Source organism: Trichosurus vulpecula, chromosome 4 (assembly GCF_011100635.1).
Source record: "Trichosurus vulpecula isolate mTriVul1 chromosome 4, mTriVul1.pri, whole genome shotgun sequence".
Classification (NCBI taxonomy): domain Eukaryota; kingdom Metazoa; phylum Chordata; class Mammalia; order Diprotodontia; family Phalangeridae; genus Trichosurus; species Trichosurus vulpecula.
In genome coordinates, this window is record NC_050576.1 from 399,302,510 (window position 1) to 399,323,999 (window position 21,490).

General features: G+C 40.9%; 1 protein-coding gene across 1 annotated transcript; it reads right to left on the reverse strand.

Moving 5' to 3' along the window:
• Positions 1-14,627: 14,627 nt before the first annotated feature.
• GPR45 (G protein-coupled receptor 45) lies at positions 14,628-15,749 on the reverse strand. The gene has a single exon (XM_036753446.1). The coding sequence runs from the start codon at positions 15,747-15,749 to the stop codon at positions 14,628-14,630; it is 1,122 nt and encodes a 373-aa protein (XP_036609341.1).
• Positions 15,750-21,490: the final 5,741 nt, after the last annotated feature.

Sequence of the window (21,490 nt, forward strand, 5' to 3'; positions counted from 1 at the left end):
ATGTAGCCATAGGTGAGTTACTTAACCTGTCAGTGCCTCCCATTCAACTTTCCAAGTCTGTAAGTTACAGATATATTGTTGACTTGCATCAATGAAGAAGTTTCTGCACTGGGAATTCCCTGTAGTGATTAAGTCACAATAAACAAACTCACTCTCTACTATTAATGCAATATGACCCTCAAAACTGAAAAGGGTTTAGTCAAGGCAGCTATTTATAAAATTACGCAGTAGCTCCCAACTGCCTCCTTTCTTGGGGAGGGTGGAGAAGGCGAGCGGTGTTAAGTGACTTGCCCAGGATCACACTGATAGTAGATGCCAGACCAAATCTGAAATCAGGTTCTTCTGACTTTAGGGCCAGTGCTCTATCCATTGTATCACCTAGCTGCCTGCCACCCCCACACACACCATTACCTTTTAAAGCAAAACCAAATCTGGGGTCTAAGCTCCTCTGTTGATCAATCTATCAATTAACATTTATTGAGCACCTACCATGTACCAGGCTGTGCTAAGCACTCACAATTAAGGAGGTAAAAGGCAGTCCCTGCCCTCAAGGAGCTCACAATCTAAGGAGGAAGTCAACATGCAAATGATTATGGAGAAACATGCTGTATACAGGTACAGCATTAATGTGATACTCCATATGCAGTAGCTACAGCTGCTATGAATATGTCAGCATAGTTCTGAATCGCAAGATACAACAGAGTCTCTTCATTGAAGGCAGAACCAAAGCATTTATTCAAACACCAGGAAGCCAACTCCATCATAGCAACGATATCAATGAAGGGGACACCGCCATCCCCAAGCCTTCCCTCTGTTAGGGCCTTCCCACAAAAAGGGCAAAATCACTCCCTCTCTCGTTAGCTACTGCTCTGTGTCTCTCTCTCCTGCTGTTCTGTCTCACTTCCTCTCAGCTCTGCCTCACCCCTTCCTGCTCCACCCTTCCTGCCCCACCCCTTCCTGCCCCACCACTTCCTGCTCCACCCTTCCTGCCCCACCCCTTCCTGCCCCACCCCTTCATGTTCCACCCCTTCCTGTTCCACCCTTCCTGCCCCACCCCTTCCTGCCCCACCCCTTCCTGTACCACCCTCCCTGTTCCACCCTTCCTGCCCCACCCCTTCCTGCTCCACACATTCAGCAAGCTCTTTCCACCACAGGCTTCACGTGACTCAGACTCATGTGACTCAGGCAGGTCACAGGCTATTAATGGATGGGAAAGATCTTCCCATTTTCATTAACATAACAACAGGACGAGTTATAACTAGTCTTAGAGAGAAGGTGCTAGCTTAAGGGGCGTGGGTAAAGACTTCCTGTAGAAGCTGGAATTTTAACTGGTCCTGGCTATCTCCACTAACTTAGCTACCTGCCTCATTCCACTCTATTGTAATTGTTGGTCTCTGAGCACACATATTCCCATAGGGTTTGCTACTTCCTCCCTCTAACGCATCATATTCACTGTTCTGACCACCTGGAATCCCTCCTCTCTCTCATAACCCACTAAATTATGGTTTCCCCCCATTCTTTAGAATTGCTCTTTCATGAAACCATCCTGAACGATCACCAGCTAGCCTTGGCAACTTTTTAGGTAGATCTTAAAAAGCCATCCAGTAACTCAGGGCAGTAATTTTTCTCCCTAGACATTTGGCATTTAGTTACAATATTCCTCATTAGTCTCCTCCATCTCCACTGCAACCACTCTGTGTCAGGTTCACATCTTTTCTCACCTAAACAATTGCGGTCGTCATTCAACTGGTCTTTCCGAATCCAGGCTATCTCTTTTCTAAGCTAAACTTTATAAGATCATAGGATCGAAGATTTAGATTTTACAGGTGAGGAAATCAAGGCACATAGTAGATGAGTGACTTGACCAGCTTTTAAGTTTCTGAGGCAGAATTTGAACTTGGACCTTCTCCACTTCAAGTTAAGTGCCTCATCCGTTGTTATGCTATGACTACCCAAGTAAATTTGCTAACATGATTCTCTGATCTGGGTAGCATGGTCAGAGTGGAATGAACACTGGCCTGAGAGTCAGAAGACCTGGGTTTTCCTAGCTTTAATATTTACTAGCTTATTTACTAGCTTTGTGACCCTGGGCAGTCACTTAGCTTATCTGAGCCCCAGTTTCTTCATTTGTAAAAATGGGATAATATTTTCTGTGAGATCTTCCCTCCTCCTTCATGCCAGCTGAAAATTCTTATAGCCCTTTACCCCAGACTGTTCCTTTACACTTAGGTCATTTAGTTATTTGTATATGTAACCAGGGTCACTTTTCACATGTCATAAGTGGCTTGGATACATTTGGGGGATTTCTCCTATCTCTGGCTTGTGGTCCAAACCCAGAAAATACGTGTCCTTCACTATATGACAGCATTGTCACCGACTCGTCTTGTGAATATATGATTCACAAAGCTCCGAGAAGACAAAAGGTTATTTACAGGTTGAAGAAACTAAAGATGGCTTTAATCAGAGCTAAAGAATAACATTGATCCTAGTCAATAAGCATCCTTTTCCCAGAGATCTGCCTAGCCTTAGTCACAATCGTGCTGGGTATGGGACCCAGGAGCCATTGACTGAGCACTTGGTGCTCACTGCAGTTCTCCACAGTTACCAGCAGGTGGCATTACTAGTCCTTTTATTCCCCCCAGAGAAAAAGCCAGTCTTGTGGTTGGTTATCCCATCTCAGTACTATTGAAGCGGGCATTTCAGAGTTCCCTTGGCACCTTGACTTGTCAGTACAGCAGCTCAAACACTGGACCAGACTGAGATGCTGTCACTCCAAAGTCTCTTCATTGCACACCGTTCCCACTGTCCTCTGACTTCACACAAAAGTTTGCCCAGCAGTGAAGAACCCAGCTTGCCTGTAACATCCATGTTTGAACTGGGCTCAACCAGGGAATTGAGATGAGGGCGAGGTGAAATCAAAATCTGGTGTTCTCTTCTCAGTACTCAGGCAGTGCATTTCCTGCCCATATCAGCACTTTCCATAGTCTAGAAACTTGACAGAACAACCCAATTGCCCTCAAAGTTATTCCACCAGCTCCATGAGTACCTCTGGGGTGAATTCATCAGTTATCAAAATTATCCAAGGCTGTTCTCCTTGACATTTAGTCCAGGAGGAGCCAAATGCCCTTCAACCTTGTCACATGCTCAGGGTAGGAGGGAAAATGAATATTCCTTTCTGCATGTACTTGTCCCTCTCCAGTAATTACTGGATTACAAATATCTTGAGGGAAGGGTCTGTCAATATCCATCTTTACATCACCAATCACTAGCACCATTCCTGGCACATTGCAAATTATGTAAAAATTAAAATTAAAATTATTAGTGTGGCTCTTCTGAGTGGCTTCTGGAAAGTATTCTCATTGATTCGTAATCATGTATCTGGCCATCTGTAACCAGATGAATGAATGAATTACAGGTTGTTGTTGTTGTTGTTGTGTTTATCCGTTTTCAAAGAGGACCATGGCATCAAGGAAATGATGACAGGACTTCTAGTTGACTTTGATTTGAGTGAGAGAGGGCTGTGCAAGATCACCAGCTTCACTTTCTCCTCCAGAGCCATCTGGGTCCAGTGGCCAGATATTCATCAGGATGACTGGAGATGGCCCAGGATGTATTTGGAGACCCTGACCCTTTTAGGGTAAGGCCTTTTCAGGTACTCACTTAGAGTAAGGTAACGCCCATTCAGTGAACAGGCCTCTAAGAAGTGAATCGAAGGAAGGCCCCTTTAGTTAGAAAAAAAAAAAAGAAAAAAAATCAAGCTGGAAGGGGAAGACCCTCAGGGTTGCTGTTCCAAAGAGAAACAGTTACCATAGACATTCACTCTAAGCCAGGAGGTCCCAAAATACAGCCATTAAGTGAAGCTTGGGCAGGGACCCACTGTGGTCCAATCTGTGAGCTTCAGAGTGAACTGGGTTTAAGGTTTTGTGAATGAAGAAAGAAAGGAAGGAAGGAAGGAAGAGAGAAAGAAAGAGAGAAAGAAAGAAAGATAAAGGAGGGAAGAAAGAGAGAGAGAGAGAGAGAGAGAGAGAGAGAGAGAGAGAGAGAGAGAGAGAGAGAGAGAGAAAGGAAGGAAGGAAGGAAGAAATCTAGCCAGTAAACCCCAAGTTAAGGGGGCAGCTTCTGACCATCAAAATTTACCTTCCTTTGGAGAGGAGAAAGAGAAGGAGAGGGAGAGGGCGAGGATGAGCTGAGTTACCCAACCAGCTGGGTTCCCATTCAGGCAGCTCAGTCTATGCACAGGTTGTGTTTGTGCTTCATTCTCAAAGAGGACCATGACATCAGGGAAATGATGACATGACTAGCAGCTGACTTTGATTTGAGTGAGGGAGGGCTGTGCAAGGTCACCAGCCTCACTTTCTCCTCCATAGCCATTTGGAATGAATGAATCAGAGAAGGGGAAAAGAAGAGAAGGGAGACAGCATTTATTAAGCACCTACTATATGCCAGACACTGTGCTAACTAAGCATTTTTTACAAGTATTATTTCATTTGATCCTCACGACAATCCTGGAAGGTGTTATTATGATCATTATTTTTACAGTTGAGGAAAGTGAGGCAGACAGAAGTTAAGTTATTTGCCCAAGGTCATACATTTAATAAATGTTTGAGATTTTGGACTCATGGAATGGATTTTGAACTCATGTCTTCCTGACTATAGACCCAGCACTCTATCCACTGTATTATCTACCTACCTAATGTGAATGAACCAATGAATGAATAAATGAAAAAGCATTTATTAAGCACTTACTATGTGTAAAGTCTTCAAGCAATAATGAGAAAAGCAGTCCCTGGGGGAGACAACACATATTGGAGGTTTCATTGGGAAACCAGATGGACAGGTCCCATGGTACACAGGGTGCAGAGGTGAAGCAGATGAGAAGAATGTAAGTTGTGGGAGGGGTGATGCTTGTGCTCCCAACTTGTCCTTTTACTAGTCACTCTTAGTCTGGAAAACAAGGCAAGGGCTTAAATGACCTCCCAGGACTAAGACTGTGCAGTTTCCATTGGTCAAGCCCATTCAGTTAGAATAAAAACAATGCCTCCGGCTTCTTTTGAAACTCCCAGTATTCCTTGAATGCCCTATATGAGGAGGTGCTGAATAAATAGTTTAATAAATGCTTGTTGGATTTAAATAAAATAATAGTCACATGATGTCTTGTGTTGCTTGGGGGAAAGCCAGAGAGAAGCAACAGATTAACACAGAAAAATGTAGAGAAGAAGAGGGAGGATTTGCGAACGGTTGAGAAGCAGCTTGGCAGAGAGTTGGTCTTGGATTCAGAAATACCAGGATTCGTGCTCTGCCTGTGACATACTGGTTATGTTACTCCCCACTCCAGTGCCCCTGGTGATGGTGCCTCTCCTTTCAGTTTACCTTCCAACTTCCAAGCTTAGGTCAATCTCTCCCTGGTATTTAGGGGCAGGTTCATTCTTTTAGACTCCTAGGAGATCTGAGCACAGTGGATAGAGTGCTGGGCTTGGAACCAGGAAGACTCATCTTCCCTAGTTCAAATCTGGCCTCAGACACTTACTAGCTGTGTGACCATGGGCAAGTCATTTCTCTCTGCCTCAGTTTCCTCATCTGTAACAGGAGCTGGAGAAGGAAATGGCAAACCACATCAGTATCTTTGCCAAGAAAATCCCAAATGGGGTCACAGGGAGTCCAACTCCACAAAAGTGAGTAACAAAAGGAGATTGATTCCCAGACACCCTTTCACAGATAGTCTTCCTTCAAGATGAAAACACTTTAATGATATCCTTTTATTTAAAGCTGAGAGAGGACTTAGAGAACATATAGTCTTCTGGATATTCTTCAGGACTTGTTTCATTTTTGTCTCTATGCTCCCAGGACTTCTGAACAAAGTGTCTGGAACATAGTAGGCTCTTAATAAATATTCATTGTTTAAGCAAAGCTGTGCAGGGAAGAGGAGTTCTGCTGAGGCAAATATATTAAGCCTCAATATAACTGCCTAACAATTAGTTATCTCAAAAATAGAATAGGCAACCTTAAGAGGGTGGGGCCCCCCTCAGTGGACGGTAATCACACAGATTGTCCACTCGCCAGGAACGTTCTAGAGAATCCCTGTTTGTGTACAGTTGGACTAAGTGACTTCAATGGTCCCTTCTAGCTCTGAGGTTCTGGGACACTATAATCCTCACTCTTACCATTCTTACCAGCACCCTGCCTGATTGAAGGACCCAGTCTGAAATGAGAACTGTACCTCACCAGATGCCTAACTTGCTGGCCACAACTCACTTGGGTACTGGGGAAATTAAAGCCTATTGTGCCTGTATTTGTGTGTATTGGGGTGGGGGTGGGGTAGAGAGGGAGAGAAACGAAAACAAGAACCTTTTCTTAGCGGCCCACTTTACTTTTTAAAAATGTCCATTGGTTTGCCTTTCTTTCTTTCTTTTTAAAATTTTCTTTAATTTATTTAATATATTTAGTTTTCAGCGTTGATTTTCACAAGAGTTTGAATTACGAATTTTCTCCCCATTTCTACCCTCCCGCCCACTCCCAGATGGCGTATATTCTGTTTGCCCCATTCCCCAGTCAGCCCTCCCTTCAGTCATCCCACTCCCCTCCCATCCCCCTTTCCCTTCTTCTCTTGTAGGGCCAGATTGCCTGTGTATCTTATTTCCTAGTTGCATACAAAAACCTTTTTTTTGTTTGTTTTTGAACGTCTGTTTTTAAAACTTTGAGTTCCAAATTCTCTCGCCTCTTCCCTCCCCGCCCACCCTCCCTAAGAAGGCAAGCAATTCAACATAGGCCACATGTGTATCATTATGTAAAACCCTTCCACAATACTCATGTTGTGAAAGATTGACTACGTTTTGCTCCTTCCTAACCTATCCGCCTTTACTGAATTTTCTCCCTTGACCCTGTCCCTTTTCGAAAGTGTTTGTTTTTGATTACCTCCTCCCCCCGTCTGCCCTCCCTTCTTTCATCCCCTCTTTTTTATCTTCTTCCTCCTTCTTTCCTGTGGGGTAAGATACCCAATTGCATGTGTATGGTATTCCCTCCTCAGGTCAAATCCAATGAGAACAAGATTCACTCATTCCCCCTCACCTGCCCCCTCTTCCCTCCCAACAGAACTGCTTTTTCTTGCCACTTTTATGTGAGATAATTTACCCCATTTTATCTCTCTCTTTCTCCCTCTCTCAATATATTCCTCTCTTATCCCTTAATTTGATTTTATTTTTTTATATATCATCCCTTCATATTCAACTCACCCTGTGCCCTCTGTCTATATATATACATATACATATATATAGATACACCCACACATATACATACATAGACACACACGTATATGTGTGTATATATATATATATATATATATATATACACACATACACACATATATATGCATATTCCTTTCAGCTACTATGATACTGAGGTCTCATGAATCACACACATCATCTTTCCATATAGGAATGTAAACAAAACAGTTCAACTTTAGTAAGTCCCTTATGCTTTCTCTTTCCTGTTTACCTTTACTTTTTAAAAATGTCCATTGGTTTGCCCTTTTTTTTTTATCTTGGGCAGTGGCCCCAGTGATCCAGAACCAAGCCTTTTCATTGTAGAGTTGATTTTTAAAAAATATTTTATCTCAGCAAAATGCAGCAGAAAGGAACATGGCGTGGAGGTGTCACAGAGACTGAGGTGAGAAAGGAATGCAACAACGGCAGGGGCAAGGAAGGGGGAATGAGCAAACAAAAAACATCCTTAGTAACAACTGTGCAGCCTATTCTTTTGAGAAGTCTCTGAACACACACACACACACACACACATTTCCCTCAAGAGATAAATATCAGAGAGGAGGAGGAAGGAGGAAGAAGAAGCAATATCCAGACAGTAAGGGGGAATTTGGGAGTGCCTTTTGCTCAGTCATGCTGTTTGGGGTCTGTAGACGTTGCCAAAGCACGTTAGAGAAAGGAGCCTGGCAGCAGGATTGCTTATCGGTTTGGAAAACACAGAATGTAAGATTCCCAGGCACATCTGAAGTGCTGCTCATACAGCTAAGTTAGTTCTTCCTGTTCCTAACAGGCTAATTAGGAAAAATCTCACTGTGCCCTGGCCACATCTGGCTCATTCTGAGCGACTGGCATCATCTGATGTCACTGTTGTTCTCGGGAACATCTTGTTCTCTTCAGTCCTGCGAAGGGAAGAGGTAGGAGGGCAGGAGGAAAGGATTGCTCAGCTGAAGTAATTATGAATACTAGTAAGCATGAAATGTGTTTGTTTTTCCTTCAGAACTAGCTTTGCTTTAGAAAATCCACATCCATTTTCAGGCTACAGGTTTTCTTCTGCTAAAGGACCTGGGCTTTGTTGGTAGGAGAGGTGGATTGGGGGTGCATTTAATGTGGGGAACAGATTGTGGAGAACCCCCAGTACTTAACCCCCAGACATAAATATAAGTACATTTTACAGCTGAGGGACCTGGGGCCCAGGGAGTGATTTATCCAAGGTCACAGCAGTATAATTAGTAGTACAGTTAACATCTGAACCCAGGTTCTCTCACTTGAAATCTTTCCACTAAACCACTATATTGCCACTGTGGTGAACCCATAGGAATCTAATCCATATTAGCAGAATCACAAAATTTGAGAGACAGACAACCATCTAGTCGAACCCATGCACAAAAGGAATCCTCTGTGATCACCTGACAAATGCTATGTTATTCCTCGGTCCGTTCATCTAATTTCCCAGTTAGCATCTTATGGGGGACAGAGGATGGCACAGAAAGGGAACAAGCATTGATTAAGCACCTACAATATGCCAAATGCTGTGCTAAGCACTTTACAATTATTATCTCATTTGATCAAAACCCTGGGAAGTAGGGGCTATGATGAGCTCCACTTTACACTTGCGGAAGTTGAGGCACACAGAGCTTAAGTGACTTGTTTGTAAGTAAGTGTTTGATACTGGATTTGAACTCAGATCTTCCTCATTCCGGGCCCAGCACTCCATATCACAGAATTTTTAGATCTGGAAGGGATCTTACAAGCCATCTATTCTAATTTTCTTATTTTATAGAGGAGCAAACTATGAAGCAATTTGTCCAAGTTTACATAAGTAGTCAGTGGTAAATCAAGGTTTGAATGTAGGTCCTCTGACTCCAAATTCAGTGCTTTTCCGCTATTCGTTCCCTCCCATTTTTCCAGCCTTGTGGTAATCTGTTGCTTATCTGTATTCTGAAACTACAGTTTGTTGTTTTGTGGGAAATGTGTCTTTGTTGTTCAGTCATTTCAGTCACATCCGAATCTTTGTGACCCCATTTGGGCTTTTCTTGGCAAAGACACTGGAGTAGTTTGCCATTTCCTTCTGTAGCTTATTTTACAAATGAGGAAACTAAGGCAAACATGTCCAAGGTTACACAGCTAGTAAGTGTCTAAGGCCAGATTTAACCTCAGGAAGATAAGTCTTCCTGATTCCAAACCCAAAAAGATGCTCTATCCACTCTGCCATGTAGCTGTCCCGTGGGTGATGTTGGGCATCTGATATAACATGCAGCATCATTTGGATTTGACCTGCCTACCAGGGTTAAATTCGGGGAATGGTTTGGTTTTGGTGTTTATTTGGAGCCAATAACATAGTCTCAGAGATGCCTGTAGGACAATAACACTTTATTTAAGACATGTACAAAATTATTCTTTTGAGACAAACACATTACATTTAATATTTAACCACAAACCACACAATGCTGTTAGATATAAACTGGGGAAACCAAACCTTCTTTCCAAACGTATATATTTTATCTGAGGCTCCCACCAGATACACTCCTTTAAGAACACAAAGAAGAAGGGGGAGCCCTCACTTCTGTGTCCCAGATGCTACGTGTTATGTACTATCAGTTAGCTCTTGGAGACAGGCAGGGGCTCAAATGTGCACCCGCTCTGTCTTTTATCACTTTTCCTGAACAATTAGACTGAATTCTTAAGCCTCCATCAAAAGAAGCCACAAGGAGAAACTGTCAAATACTATGTTGGCATTCAGGACAGAAATAGAGTGGAACAGATTTAAACACTTCATGCGGCAATGCTCCAAAGCAAAGGCAATGAGCCTTTTCTTTTTCTGCATATGGACGTTAATGCAATTGGTGAAAAAAGGTCTCAGCTCATTTTTATAAGGAATCCTATTTAAATAGATGAGACTAAATGAAATATCCAACCACCTCTTTATGGGAAATAATATGTAGGATGAGGAAATGTAATTATATACAATAAAAATAATATGTAGAATGCTTCTCTGTAGGCTTTTCTTTATTCACAGGACAATAAAAAGAGTTAGACTGTGTTCCTTGGCCAGACTTTAGGATGGAAACATAAGCCCAACTTTAGCTTTCTTTAGTTGTAGGGCTAAATCTGGGCTATGATTATTCTGAGACCTAGCTAAATCACAAACCATGCAAGGTTTTGACCCGTTGAATCATGGAATTTTGGCGCTTGAAGAGATCATCTAGTTCATTTAATAAATGAGAAAGCCAATGAGGTTATATGACTGCTCCAAGGTCACACAGTAAGTTAGTGCCAGAGCTGGTATGGAACCATGTTCTTCTGGAGTTTTATCTTTAATGCTCTGTTTAGCTTGAACCTGAACCTGAACCTCTAAACAAAACCAAAGAGCTTACGTTCCTATGAACAAGGAAAAGTCCAACTAAATGCCTCATGGCAAAACATGGAATGGGCAAGGTCTGTCCTATGTTATACAGGGACCAGCATGAAGGACAACTAGACAAAAGCCAGACAACTTAGCAGAGTCTCCAAACATGCTTAGGTTTCTGAGAAGTGAGCTACCCAGGTGAAGGGCAGGGTGGAAAACAGAGGAATGCTCATAGAGGGAGGTAGGAGGAGCATAGAAGTGACCAGGCTACCCTAAGAAGGTAGTAATTTTGTTTCTGTCCTTAGAAGCAGAAATTCCTCCACCAAAGTGGATTTTGTGCTCATGAAAGGCACTGGCCTAGAGATCAACAGCCTTATAAACTGAGGAAGGAGAATGGAGTTTAAGGAAGCAACTTACAGACAGCTATCACCCTTCTATCCCTAAAAGGCAGAGGAAATCAACGAAAACAAAGAAATAGGATTTCTTTTTGTTGAATGAATTAAAGGTTACTTTTGAGTAATCAGAGTAGAAAAGGAGAGGGTAGAAGAATAGGAGCTGAGAAGAAGGAAGGAAGGAGGAAAATTGAAAGGAGAGAAGAGGTACAGAAGGTAATTGGGTTCAGTGCATGGCTCCATGACGGTAAGAATTCCATGATAAGAAGTCACTGCACTAAGCAAAACCAATACAGCCAAGAAGAAAAGAAAAGCAGAAAACCAGGGTGGGGGTGTGTGGGGATTTATAGCAAGTTTCTCTGATAAAGGCCTTGCTTCTCCAATATTTAGAGAACTGAGTCAAATTTCTAAGAATACAAATTCCCCGGCTAACAAACGGTCAAAGGATATGAACGAGCAGCTTTCAGACAAAGAAATCAAAGCTATCTATAGTCATATGAAAAAATACTCTGAATCACTATTGATTAGAGAAATGCAAATTAAAACAACTCTGAGGTATCACCTCACACCTATCAGATGGGTTAACATGACAGAAAAGGAAAATGACAAATTTTGGAGGGGATGTAGGAAAAAATGAGGTACTAATGCACTGTTGGTAGAGTTGTGAACTGATCCAACCATTCTGTAGAACAATTTGGAACTGTGCCCAGAAGGCATACCTTTGCACCCAGCAATAGCACTACTATGTCTGTATCCCAAAGAGATTAAAAAGAAAATGAAAAGGACCTATATGTACAAAAATATTTATAGCAGCTCTTTTATGGTGGTAAAGAATTGGAAATTGAGGGGATATCCCTCAATTGGTGAATAGCTGAACAAACTGTGGTATATTATTTTACTGGAAAACTACTGTTCTATAAAAAAATGATGAGCAGTGGTCGAAGATATGAACAGGCAATTTTCAGATGAAGGAATTAGGCTATCTATAGTCACATGAAAAAAATGCTCTAAATCACTATTGATTAAGGAAATGCAAATTAAAACAACTCTGAGGTACCACACCACACCTATCAGATTGGTCAACATGACAAAACAGGAAAATGAGAAATGTTGGACAAGACGTGGGAAAATTGGAACACTAATGCATTGGTGGAGTTGTGAACTGATCCAACCATTCTGCAGAGCAATTTGGAACTATGTCCAAAGGGCTATAAAACTGTGCATACCCTTTGATCCAGCAATACCACTTCAAGGTCTGTAACCCAAAGAGAACACCCAGGTGGGAAAGGGACCCATATGTACAAAAATATTTATAGCAGCTCTTTTTGTGATGTCGAAGAATTGGAAATTGAGAGGATGCTCATCAATTGGGGAATGGCTGAATAAGTTGTGGTATATAAATGTAGTGGAATACTATTGTTCCATAAGAAATGATGAGCAGGCATATTTCAGAAACCTGGAGAAAGTCTTGCATGAACTGATGCTGAGGGAAATGAGCAGAACCAGAAGAACATTGTATACAGTAAGAACAACATTATGTAATGACTAGCTTTGATAGCCTTAGCTCTTCTCGGCACCACAACGATCTAAGTCACAATTCCAAAAGTCTCATGATGGAAAATGCTAACCTCCTCCAGAGAAAGAACTATGGAGTCTGAAAGCATACTATTTTCTCTCTTTTTTTTTTCTTTCTCATGGTTTTCCCCTTTGGTTCTGATTCTTCTTTACAACATGACTAACATGGAAATAAGTTTAATATGATTGTACATGTATAGCCTATATCAAATTGCATGCTGTCTTGGGGAGGGGGGAGGCAAAGGAGGGGGAAAATTTTAGAACTCAAAATCTTATAAAAATGAACGTTGAAAACTAAAAATAAATAAATAAAATTACGAGCAGAGTGGTTTTAAAAAACCTAGTTTTCTGACTTATATGAACTGATGCAAAGAGAAATGAGCAGAACCAGGAGAACATTGTACAAAGTAACAGCAATATTGCACTATGATCAATTGTAAATGGCTTACCTATTCTTAGCAACACAATGCCAAGACAATTCCAAGGGAGTGATGGAGTCTGAATGCAGATTGAAGCATACTTTTTTCATTATATTTTTCTTGGGTTTTTTTTGCGGGGGAGGAGGGGTCTGTGTTTTCTTTCACAACATGACTGATATGGAAATATGTTTTATATGTGTTTTCTTTCACAATATGACTGATATGGAAATATGTTTTATATGTGTTTTCTTTCACAATATGACTGATATGGAAATATGTTTTGGAGGACTCTACACTTATAACCTATACAAAATTGCCTCCCTTCTCAATGAGGGGGGAGGCAAGGGAGGAAGGAAGAGAATTTGGAACTCAAAATTTTTTTTAAAAATGGTAAAAATTTTTACATGTAATTAAAAAAAATAAATATTTGAAAGAAAAACAAAACCATAAAAAAAAAGGTCGTTGTGCTATCCACACCTTCCATGTGGTCAAGTGAAGAGAAAGGCATCATGGTATGTGCATGTGTATTCAGATAAGGCAAGTCAGAAACTAAACTTAGTTCGTTGTGCCTCACTGACATAGAATCTATGCCTTAAAGACCACTGTGTATGAGGAACTGAGTACGGATTATTTCATTCTTTGTACTTGCATCCCCAGTACCTAACACAGTGCCCAGCCACAATAATAATAAATGTTTATTAACTGACAGAAGTAGAAAGCCAAATTTGCTATTGAACTAGGTGTTGGTTTGCCAACGTATACAACGTGGCAACTCTTGAAAACAGATACTGCATCAGTGATTAAAACTTGGGCACATTTTGTTCTTAGTATATAACGAATACAGATCTAAAGAGTGCTTGATCCTCTCCCAAAACAAAGGATAAATAACAACAAAGACTGCTGCAAAGGAGAGAAATTGCAATTAAAAAGAAAAGTAATACTAGGTCATCATACTGACCAGATTGGGTATTTTTATATTATTACAATATGGCACCAAGAGTTTCTTTGGACAAAGGTACTAGGAAGGGGGCTGAGGTGAAAAACTAAGTCATCTTAACACAATCTACCTCCTCCTCTTACACACATACATACAAAATATTTTCTTCAAATTACTTGGCAGTTTTCATCAGACCGTGTTACTTGTAATGAATGAGTAACCTGATCTGGCTTTTTACCAGATTACAAAGTCCTTGAGATCAAGGACTGTTTTTTTAATCAAATTGTAGATTTAGAACTGGAAGAGAACTCAAAGGTCATCTAGTCCAACCCCCTAATTTCATAGATGAGGGAATTGAGGCCGAAGAGTTAAATGACTTTCCTAAGGTCATATAGGTTGGCAGAACCAGAATTTGAACCTGGGTCCTCTTTCTCCAGATCCAGGATCTGTATCCCCCCTCCAGTGTCTACTTCAATTTCTTGCACACAGTAGGTGCTCAACATAGGTTTATTAAATTGAATTTGTTGGATGGTTTCCTCCCCCAATTTTGGGCAGTGGGTCATTTAGCAGAATAATGAATGAAGACAGTATATGACACTGACCACAGAAGACAGCCAACCTGCTATCACTGTTAGATGCTGAGAGCAAAAGCCAAATTCCTTCCCATGACCATTTGCTAGGTCTTCTCTGCCTGGTTCTTCCCTAAACTGCTGACTGACGCTCAGTGCAAACATAGATAGTGCTCGGGTGGATTCTCCTCCTTGACCGTCCAGGCACTTTGGGGAAGATCTTGAATGTTTTGGGTAGAAACTCCAAGCAAGCTTGACGGAATTTCTTGATTCTCCAGCAGTAGATGACAGGGTTGAAGACAGACTTGAGGTAACTAAGCCACAGAATGTAGGTACTGGTGACATAGAAGGAAGAGCTGTAGTAAAACTTCCGGCTGAACACAGATAGGAGGCTGAATATGGTATGAGGCAGCCAACAGAAGGAGAAGCCAATGAAGAGGATCAAGATAGTGGAGAAAGCCCTCGTTTTGAAGCTTATGTCGATATTCAGCGGATGTGGCCGCTGGAGACCCATCAGCCCTAGTTTGCTCCCCTGGCCCAGGGAGAGACCCTCATTGTGGGTATGGACCTTGATGGCGTTCCTGCGCACAGTGTTCAGGATGCATAGGTAGGAATAGAGCATGATACTGAATGGTACAAAGAAAACCGTCACCACCAGTACCACAGCATAAGCCCTATCTGCTGGAAACTCTGTGTAACCCAGCACACACTGAGGGGCCCGGGTGGGCACTTCCATAAAAGTCCAGCCCACCAGGGAGGGAAATGAAATACAGAATGACAGAGCCCAGGAGACTGCAATCATCACCTTGGCCCTTCGGGGATTCAGTTTGTCTTGGCGCTGGACGATAATGAGGAAGCGGTCTACACTGATGATTAGGAGGATGGCAACACCTTCCAAGACAAAAAACCAATAGAGCATGGCTGAAAAACGGCAGAAGTAGGCACCAAAGTGCCAGTTCACAGTGATCATGGTGACTGCGGTGAAAGGCATACAGCACAAGGACAGCATGATATCAGAAAAGGCCAACGTCGCCAGGAGCAGATTGATAGCTGAGCGCATGGCGGGCTTCTGGTATACGATGAGGCAGACGATGGCATTGCCGAGGAATCCAACGGCAATCATCAGCATCATGACTAGTGCCAACAAAACCCTGAGTGGGGTGGAGAAAACCACAGATCTGGATGCTGGGGACAGGCTGCTCATATTCAGCAAGAGGGAATCATAAGTCTCAATGGGAGTACTGTTGCAAGCCATCACTGAGAAAATTTTTTAGGCAGGCTAACAATGGAGGAAAGGGTTGCCACTAACACAATGGTAACTGCCATTTTTGATCTGTTGAATGCATTGTCTGGTGGCACACCTATAGACCTCTGTTAGGCCTTAATAAATGAAAGAAAAGTCTTTGGGGAGGTTCTGCTTCACACATGAAAGGCTATCTGGGAAATTATATTCATAAATCATTGACTTGCAAGATTCTTTTTGGTGACAACTGATTGTAGCCTCTGTTCCATTCTCTCCTGGGAACTGCGACCTAAAGGAAAGAAGAATGCAGAGAGGAAAGGAATTATTCTTTACAAGTACACACATGTGACAGCTGCTTCTTCTTAAGTTTAAACCCATTCTGAAAACAACAGTGGAGAGTGGGGGAGAGAGGCAAGATTTATTTCTTTATTGACATTTCAAGAGTTGTAACAAAGCTGGATATGCCTGGGTTTTATTTGTTCTTTGGGAAGTACCATAGAAAAAGAAGTCAATGGCCCTCTTACTTCAAAAGGCTGAAGTGTGAATTCTTTGTAAGAAGACTTTATACCATAATCTCCCTGAAATTGGACTGGTAGAATGAAGTCTCCGTCTGGCAGAATCCCAGGTTGCTGATGGCCTTCTCAGTGAGGTCTAAAATCTGTCTTTTGAAATTAGGCTTTCCAGATTTGGGAACTGAACTTGGCTCCTTCAAGGCATGGAAAATGCCTTCTAAGGAAATTCCCTTGAAACCTTTAAAAATAATCTGTTTATTTCTACTTTGTTTCAGAATATATTTACATAGTTTTGTACAAAGGTGCAAAGACACTGATTTATAATGGGCACAGTTTCTTTTTTTCCCCTTCATTTATTTTTCTGTTCCACCCTCAAGGATTACAGTTTGGGTCACATTTTGACTTATGTCAGGGACAGTCTGGATTCAACCTATTGTTCCAGACTTACCTCGCATTACTATTTCTCCTTACACACACTGTGTTCCAGTAGAACTGGCCTATATATTTCGTAGTCTGCTAATGCAACATTTAATTTCTTGTCTCTGTAGCTGTAACAGGCTATCCCCCAGGGCAGGGATACTCTTTTTCCTCATTTCCTTTTGTAGAATGTCTAGACTTGGGGCAGCTAGGTGGCGCAGTGAGCAGAGCACCAGCCCTGGAGACAGGAGGACCTGGGTTCAAATTCGGCCCCAGATACTTGACACTTACTAGCTGTGTGACCTTGGGGAAGTCACTTAACCCCAATTCCCCCCTGCAAAAAACAAAATTAAAAAAAAAGATATTAAAAAAAAAGAATGTCTAGACTTGTTCAAAGCCTAGATCAGGTGTCACATCCTGACCCAGAGGAAGCCTTCCCTTGATCGTTCCAGTTGTTCCAAGCACTTTCTTTCCTTTTCTCTCCCCAGTTACTTTTGTATTTACTCTGGATGTATCTTGTAGCCACTTATCTGTATCCATACTGTTTCCCCCAATAGAACATAAACTTCTTAAAGACGAGGATTATTTCATTTGGGTGCTAGCACTTAGTGGTTGCTGTCTGTCTTTCCTTTCAAAGAGGACCAGTGCCACCAAGGCGTGGAGTTAAATTAATTAATGATCTAATTTATAAACAATTTCCTTTAAATCCTCCCATCCTCATTGGCTTATCTGGTTCATTTTTAATGAGGGCAGTTAGCACCTGAAAACATAAGTCTAACTGTTGGGAGAATTATTTAAAGATTTTGCCGCTTTTGTCTTTTTTTTCCGTGTTCAATGATTGGAAATTCATTTTCATTTTGGCAAAACTAGACCTTTTGTTTTTAAGGCTGGAGAAGCTTTCAAGGGCTTTGCAAAGGAAGATTTACTGTGAAGTAATTTGTAATTCTCTCAAGATGCACTTAATTTAAAATGAGCATCTATCAAAATAAAAATGAGCAAAACTTGTTTTAGGTAAGCCTAGAATATGGCCATATTTTCTTTCTTTTTTTTTTTGTACAAAAGAAAGAAAAAGAAAAATGGGTCAGGGTCAGAAATCGTACCATATTTCCATATTTCTGTCATTAAGAAATGATTTTTTTCCAATTAGACTGTTAACAAAAACAATACTAGAATTTTTACCAAACTCAGAATTCCAAGGACCAATTTAGTCCCACAGGAAAGAGAAGGAAGCATACCTCTATATCCTTGATAGAAAGGTGAGATACTACTTGTAGAAGGTTGACTATACAGGGGATCCCAAAAATCTCAGCACAGTTTTAAGCTTTAGTAGTTTTAAGACTTCACCAAGATTTTGGGGTCACCAAAGATTTAATAGCTTCAATAGCTTAAAACTGTAGTAAGACTTTTTGGGACATCTTGTATAGTCAAATGAGGTTCTTTGTTCCTTAGGCTTTGCTCAGATTTTTCTGTTTTATAAGGAAGTATTCAATTGTGGTTTGGGAGTGTACATTTGAACATGATTTTGATGTAAAACAAAGGCTTGGATAAAAGTTGGTAATAAAAAAATAAAATTAAGATGACAGAAAGAAAAAAACAAAATAAAATCAACAGGATTACATTAACAGCCGAGTCATCATCTTGGAAGGGAAAAATGTTCATGGAAAGCCTTGTGGAAAAATTGAGGGGTAGAATTTGGGTGGGAGAAATTGAAATGGAGAAGAAGCATGAGTTTGGGGGTTTATAGAGTCTTGGAAAGAAGCATGTTTAAAGGGTTCTTTTCTAGCATGGAAGGTTTAAATTTGGTCACAGTAGTCCCAGCAAGGGGTAATAAGGGTCTGAACTAAGATGGTGATAAGGCAAAAAGGGGGAGGGGGATAAATGTGAAAAATATTGCATACACATTATAGACAAAAGAATTGCATAGCAAAGAATATGAGGGATAAGGGTGAGAGAAGTGCCAAGATTTCCTGTAAGCCTTTGAGCCCTGGGATCTGCTATATGTAATGATTACAGAAATGTAGATTTTGAAGGACACTGAAAGAGCAACTAGTCTAAATCTCTGCTAATAGTCTTTCTTCTCAGGAACTTCCTTCCGATGTCTGACCTACAGCCCTCTATGTGATAGCTATGTGTTGACTTGAGAATACTTGAGCATTACAAAGAACAATTTAATGCTCAACAAAAGTAGCAAATATTGTGAGAGATTCCATCCCCTCCCCGCTCTGAGATATTTTTTAATTAAGTGTATTTTGGCTTCTGAGCAACTAGTTATTTTTAAAACTTCGATTTAGAATTTCGGTCACAGGCTTTCTATTAATATCGAATACAACTAAGGCTTTGACACATTTCAGGTCCAAGTAAATAAACAGTAAGGATTTCCAGGAACTTGGCTGAATAAGGCTTCCAGTAAAGCCCAGGTCTCCTGTCCACCAGCCCCCAAACAATGAGAAATGCCTCCTCCCCAAAGGGAAAGGAACAATAAATGAGACAGAGAGAGGAACGAGGAACGGAAAGGGAGGGAAGGAAGGAGGGAGGGACAGACAGACAGAGAGACAGAGGCAGAGAGGGAGGGAGAGACACAGACAGAGGGAGACAGACCTAGAGAATTCAAAAGAAAGAAAGAATGCAAAAGATAAGATTCCTGCAGGAAATAAAAGAGAAAACTAACGCAAGGGCACCTTATCATTTTTCTATCCCCAATTAAGCACCTAGTGGTGTAATGGATAGAGTACTAGACCTTGCCTTGGACATTTATTAGCTGTGTGACCCTGGCAAGGTACCTAACTTCTCTGGGCCTCAGTTTCCTGATCTGCAAATTGGAAATAGTAATAGCACCTACCTAGCCATTATTGTTATCATTATTAATTCTTATTATTACTATTTACTATTGTTATTAGTTATCATTGCCCCAGGTGATAGAAGTTTAGAGCTGTTTTCATGTAGAGTAAAAGTCCATCAGGAGCTCTCAACTTCTCTTTCAGATCTATGATACCCCATTCTCTGCATTCCACCTAAAGACCTTTCTGCAGAAGTTTGGAACCAGTGGCAGGAGAAGTGGTCAATGGGACCTCCTAGCAGAACTCCCATCTCTTCGGGGCCTCATTCCCAATACCACCCCTCCAGGCCATAAACCACTTGCTCTGCCAGTTTCAGTGGCTTCCATAACAAAGATTCATGGAGTTGTGGATAAAGGGGAGTTTTGAAATTAGGAAGACCTGGGCTCAAATCCCACCTTTAACATTTAATGGCTTTATGACCCTGGACAAGTCATTTTCCTCTCAGTGTTCTATCCAGATAACTCTCTAAGTCTATAGAATGAGAAGATTGGACTTGATGACTTCTGAAGTCTCTTCCAGTTCTCGACCTAAGTTAGTATTTATATAGCTCTTCAAGCTTGCAAAATACTATATTATATGTAATTTCATCTGATTCCCACACCAACCCCATAAGATAGAGCTACTGCTACTCCCATTTTACAGATGAGAAAACTGAGACAGAGAGGCTAAATGCCTTTTCCAGAATCACAGTTACAGTGGTTAAGGAAGAATTTGAACTCAGGACTTTTTGACTCTGAGGCTAGCATTCTTACCCAGTAGGCCACCTAGCTGCCTTTAAAAATAGCTAGCATTTCCATAGCACTTTAGAATTCACAAAACACTTTATATATGCTGTCCTCATAACTCTGAGAGGTGGGTGCTATTATTATACCTGTTTTATAGGTGAGGAATCACAGGCTGAAAGAGGTCAAATGATTTGCTCAAAGTCACATGCACAGCTAAATAAGTATCTGACGAAAGGAAGGATTTGAACTCAGTTCTTCTTAGCTGTGAGTGCAGCACTATTTCTACTGTGCCACCTAGCTGCCTATTATAGCAGGATTTGATAAGGAGAAAAAAAACAATCATAATTGTGGATGTGAATGGAATGAACTTGCCTATAAAAAGGAGGAAGGTGGTAGAATAGACAAGAAAGCAGAACCCAACAATTTATTGTTAAAATAAACACCCTTAACACATAAAGATGTACAGAGTTAAAAAAGAGGTTGAAATAGAATTTATTATGCATCAGAATTCCCAAAACTTCAGTACCAAAAAAAATGAATGGTAAGAGAAGACATGTTCTCTTCCTGATCTAATTTAAGAGAATAATTACCTGATCTTTACCCGGATTTAAATGTTAATCGGTGGATGATATTGTGTGAACTAGAAGATGAAGAAGGGGGAGGAGAAATGTAAGGCTGGGACCTGACCCATTATGAGATGCTTAGCACAGTTTCCAAACTCTACCTGAGTTGTTTCCAAAGTTGGGATTCCATATCTCTATGTAATCATAGCATGATCCCAAGCAGAGGTTCCCAAACTTATTTGGCCCGCTGCCCCCTTTTAAAAAAATTACTCAGCACTCCCCTAAAAATCTACTTTCTTTAACCCTTTAATGGTTTTTTTTTTTTTAGATTTGCATCATTTCAAAAAAAATATATCTTTTTTAAATGATGGATCTTAAATTTAATAATTTATTGTAAATTTCTGAGGTTTTTTCTCTGCATTGAAATTTTGATGACACAATGTTATGTCATGTAACCATATAGTGTCATATTGTAAATGAGTAACATTTGTAAACAAAACACATATATTTCTGCTGGACTCCCAACAATACATGACAGGCTTGCCTGCCAACACTTGCTTGTTAAGACCTGTCAGCAGACTTGACCACTGATTGGTTATAACTTGCATTTTGTGCGTTTATTTGGAAAATAATATAATCATATAATAATAATAATATGGACTGTTTTTCAAAATTTTCTCTTCTTTCCTTATGCTTCTA

Bases quoted from the DNA above. Each gene is read 5' to 3' on its own strand.
- GPR45 (XM_036753446.1), bottom strand. From the start codon at position 15,749: ATGGCTTGCAACAGTACTCCCATTGAGACTTATGATTCCCTCTTGCTG.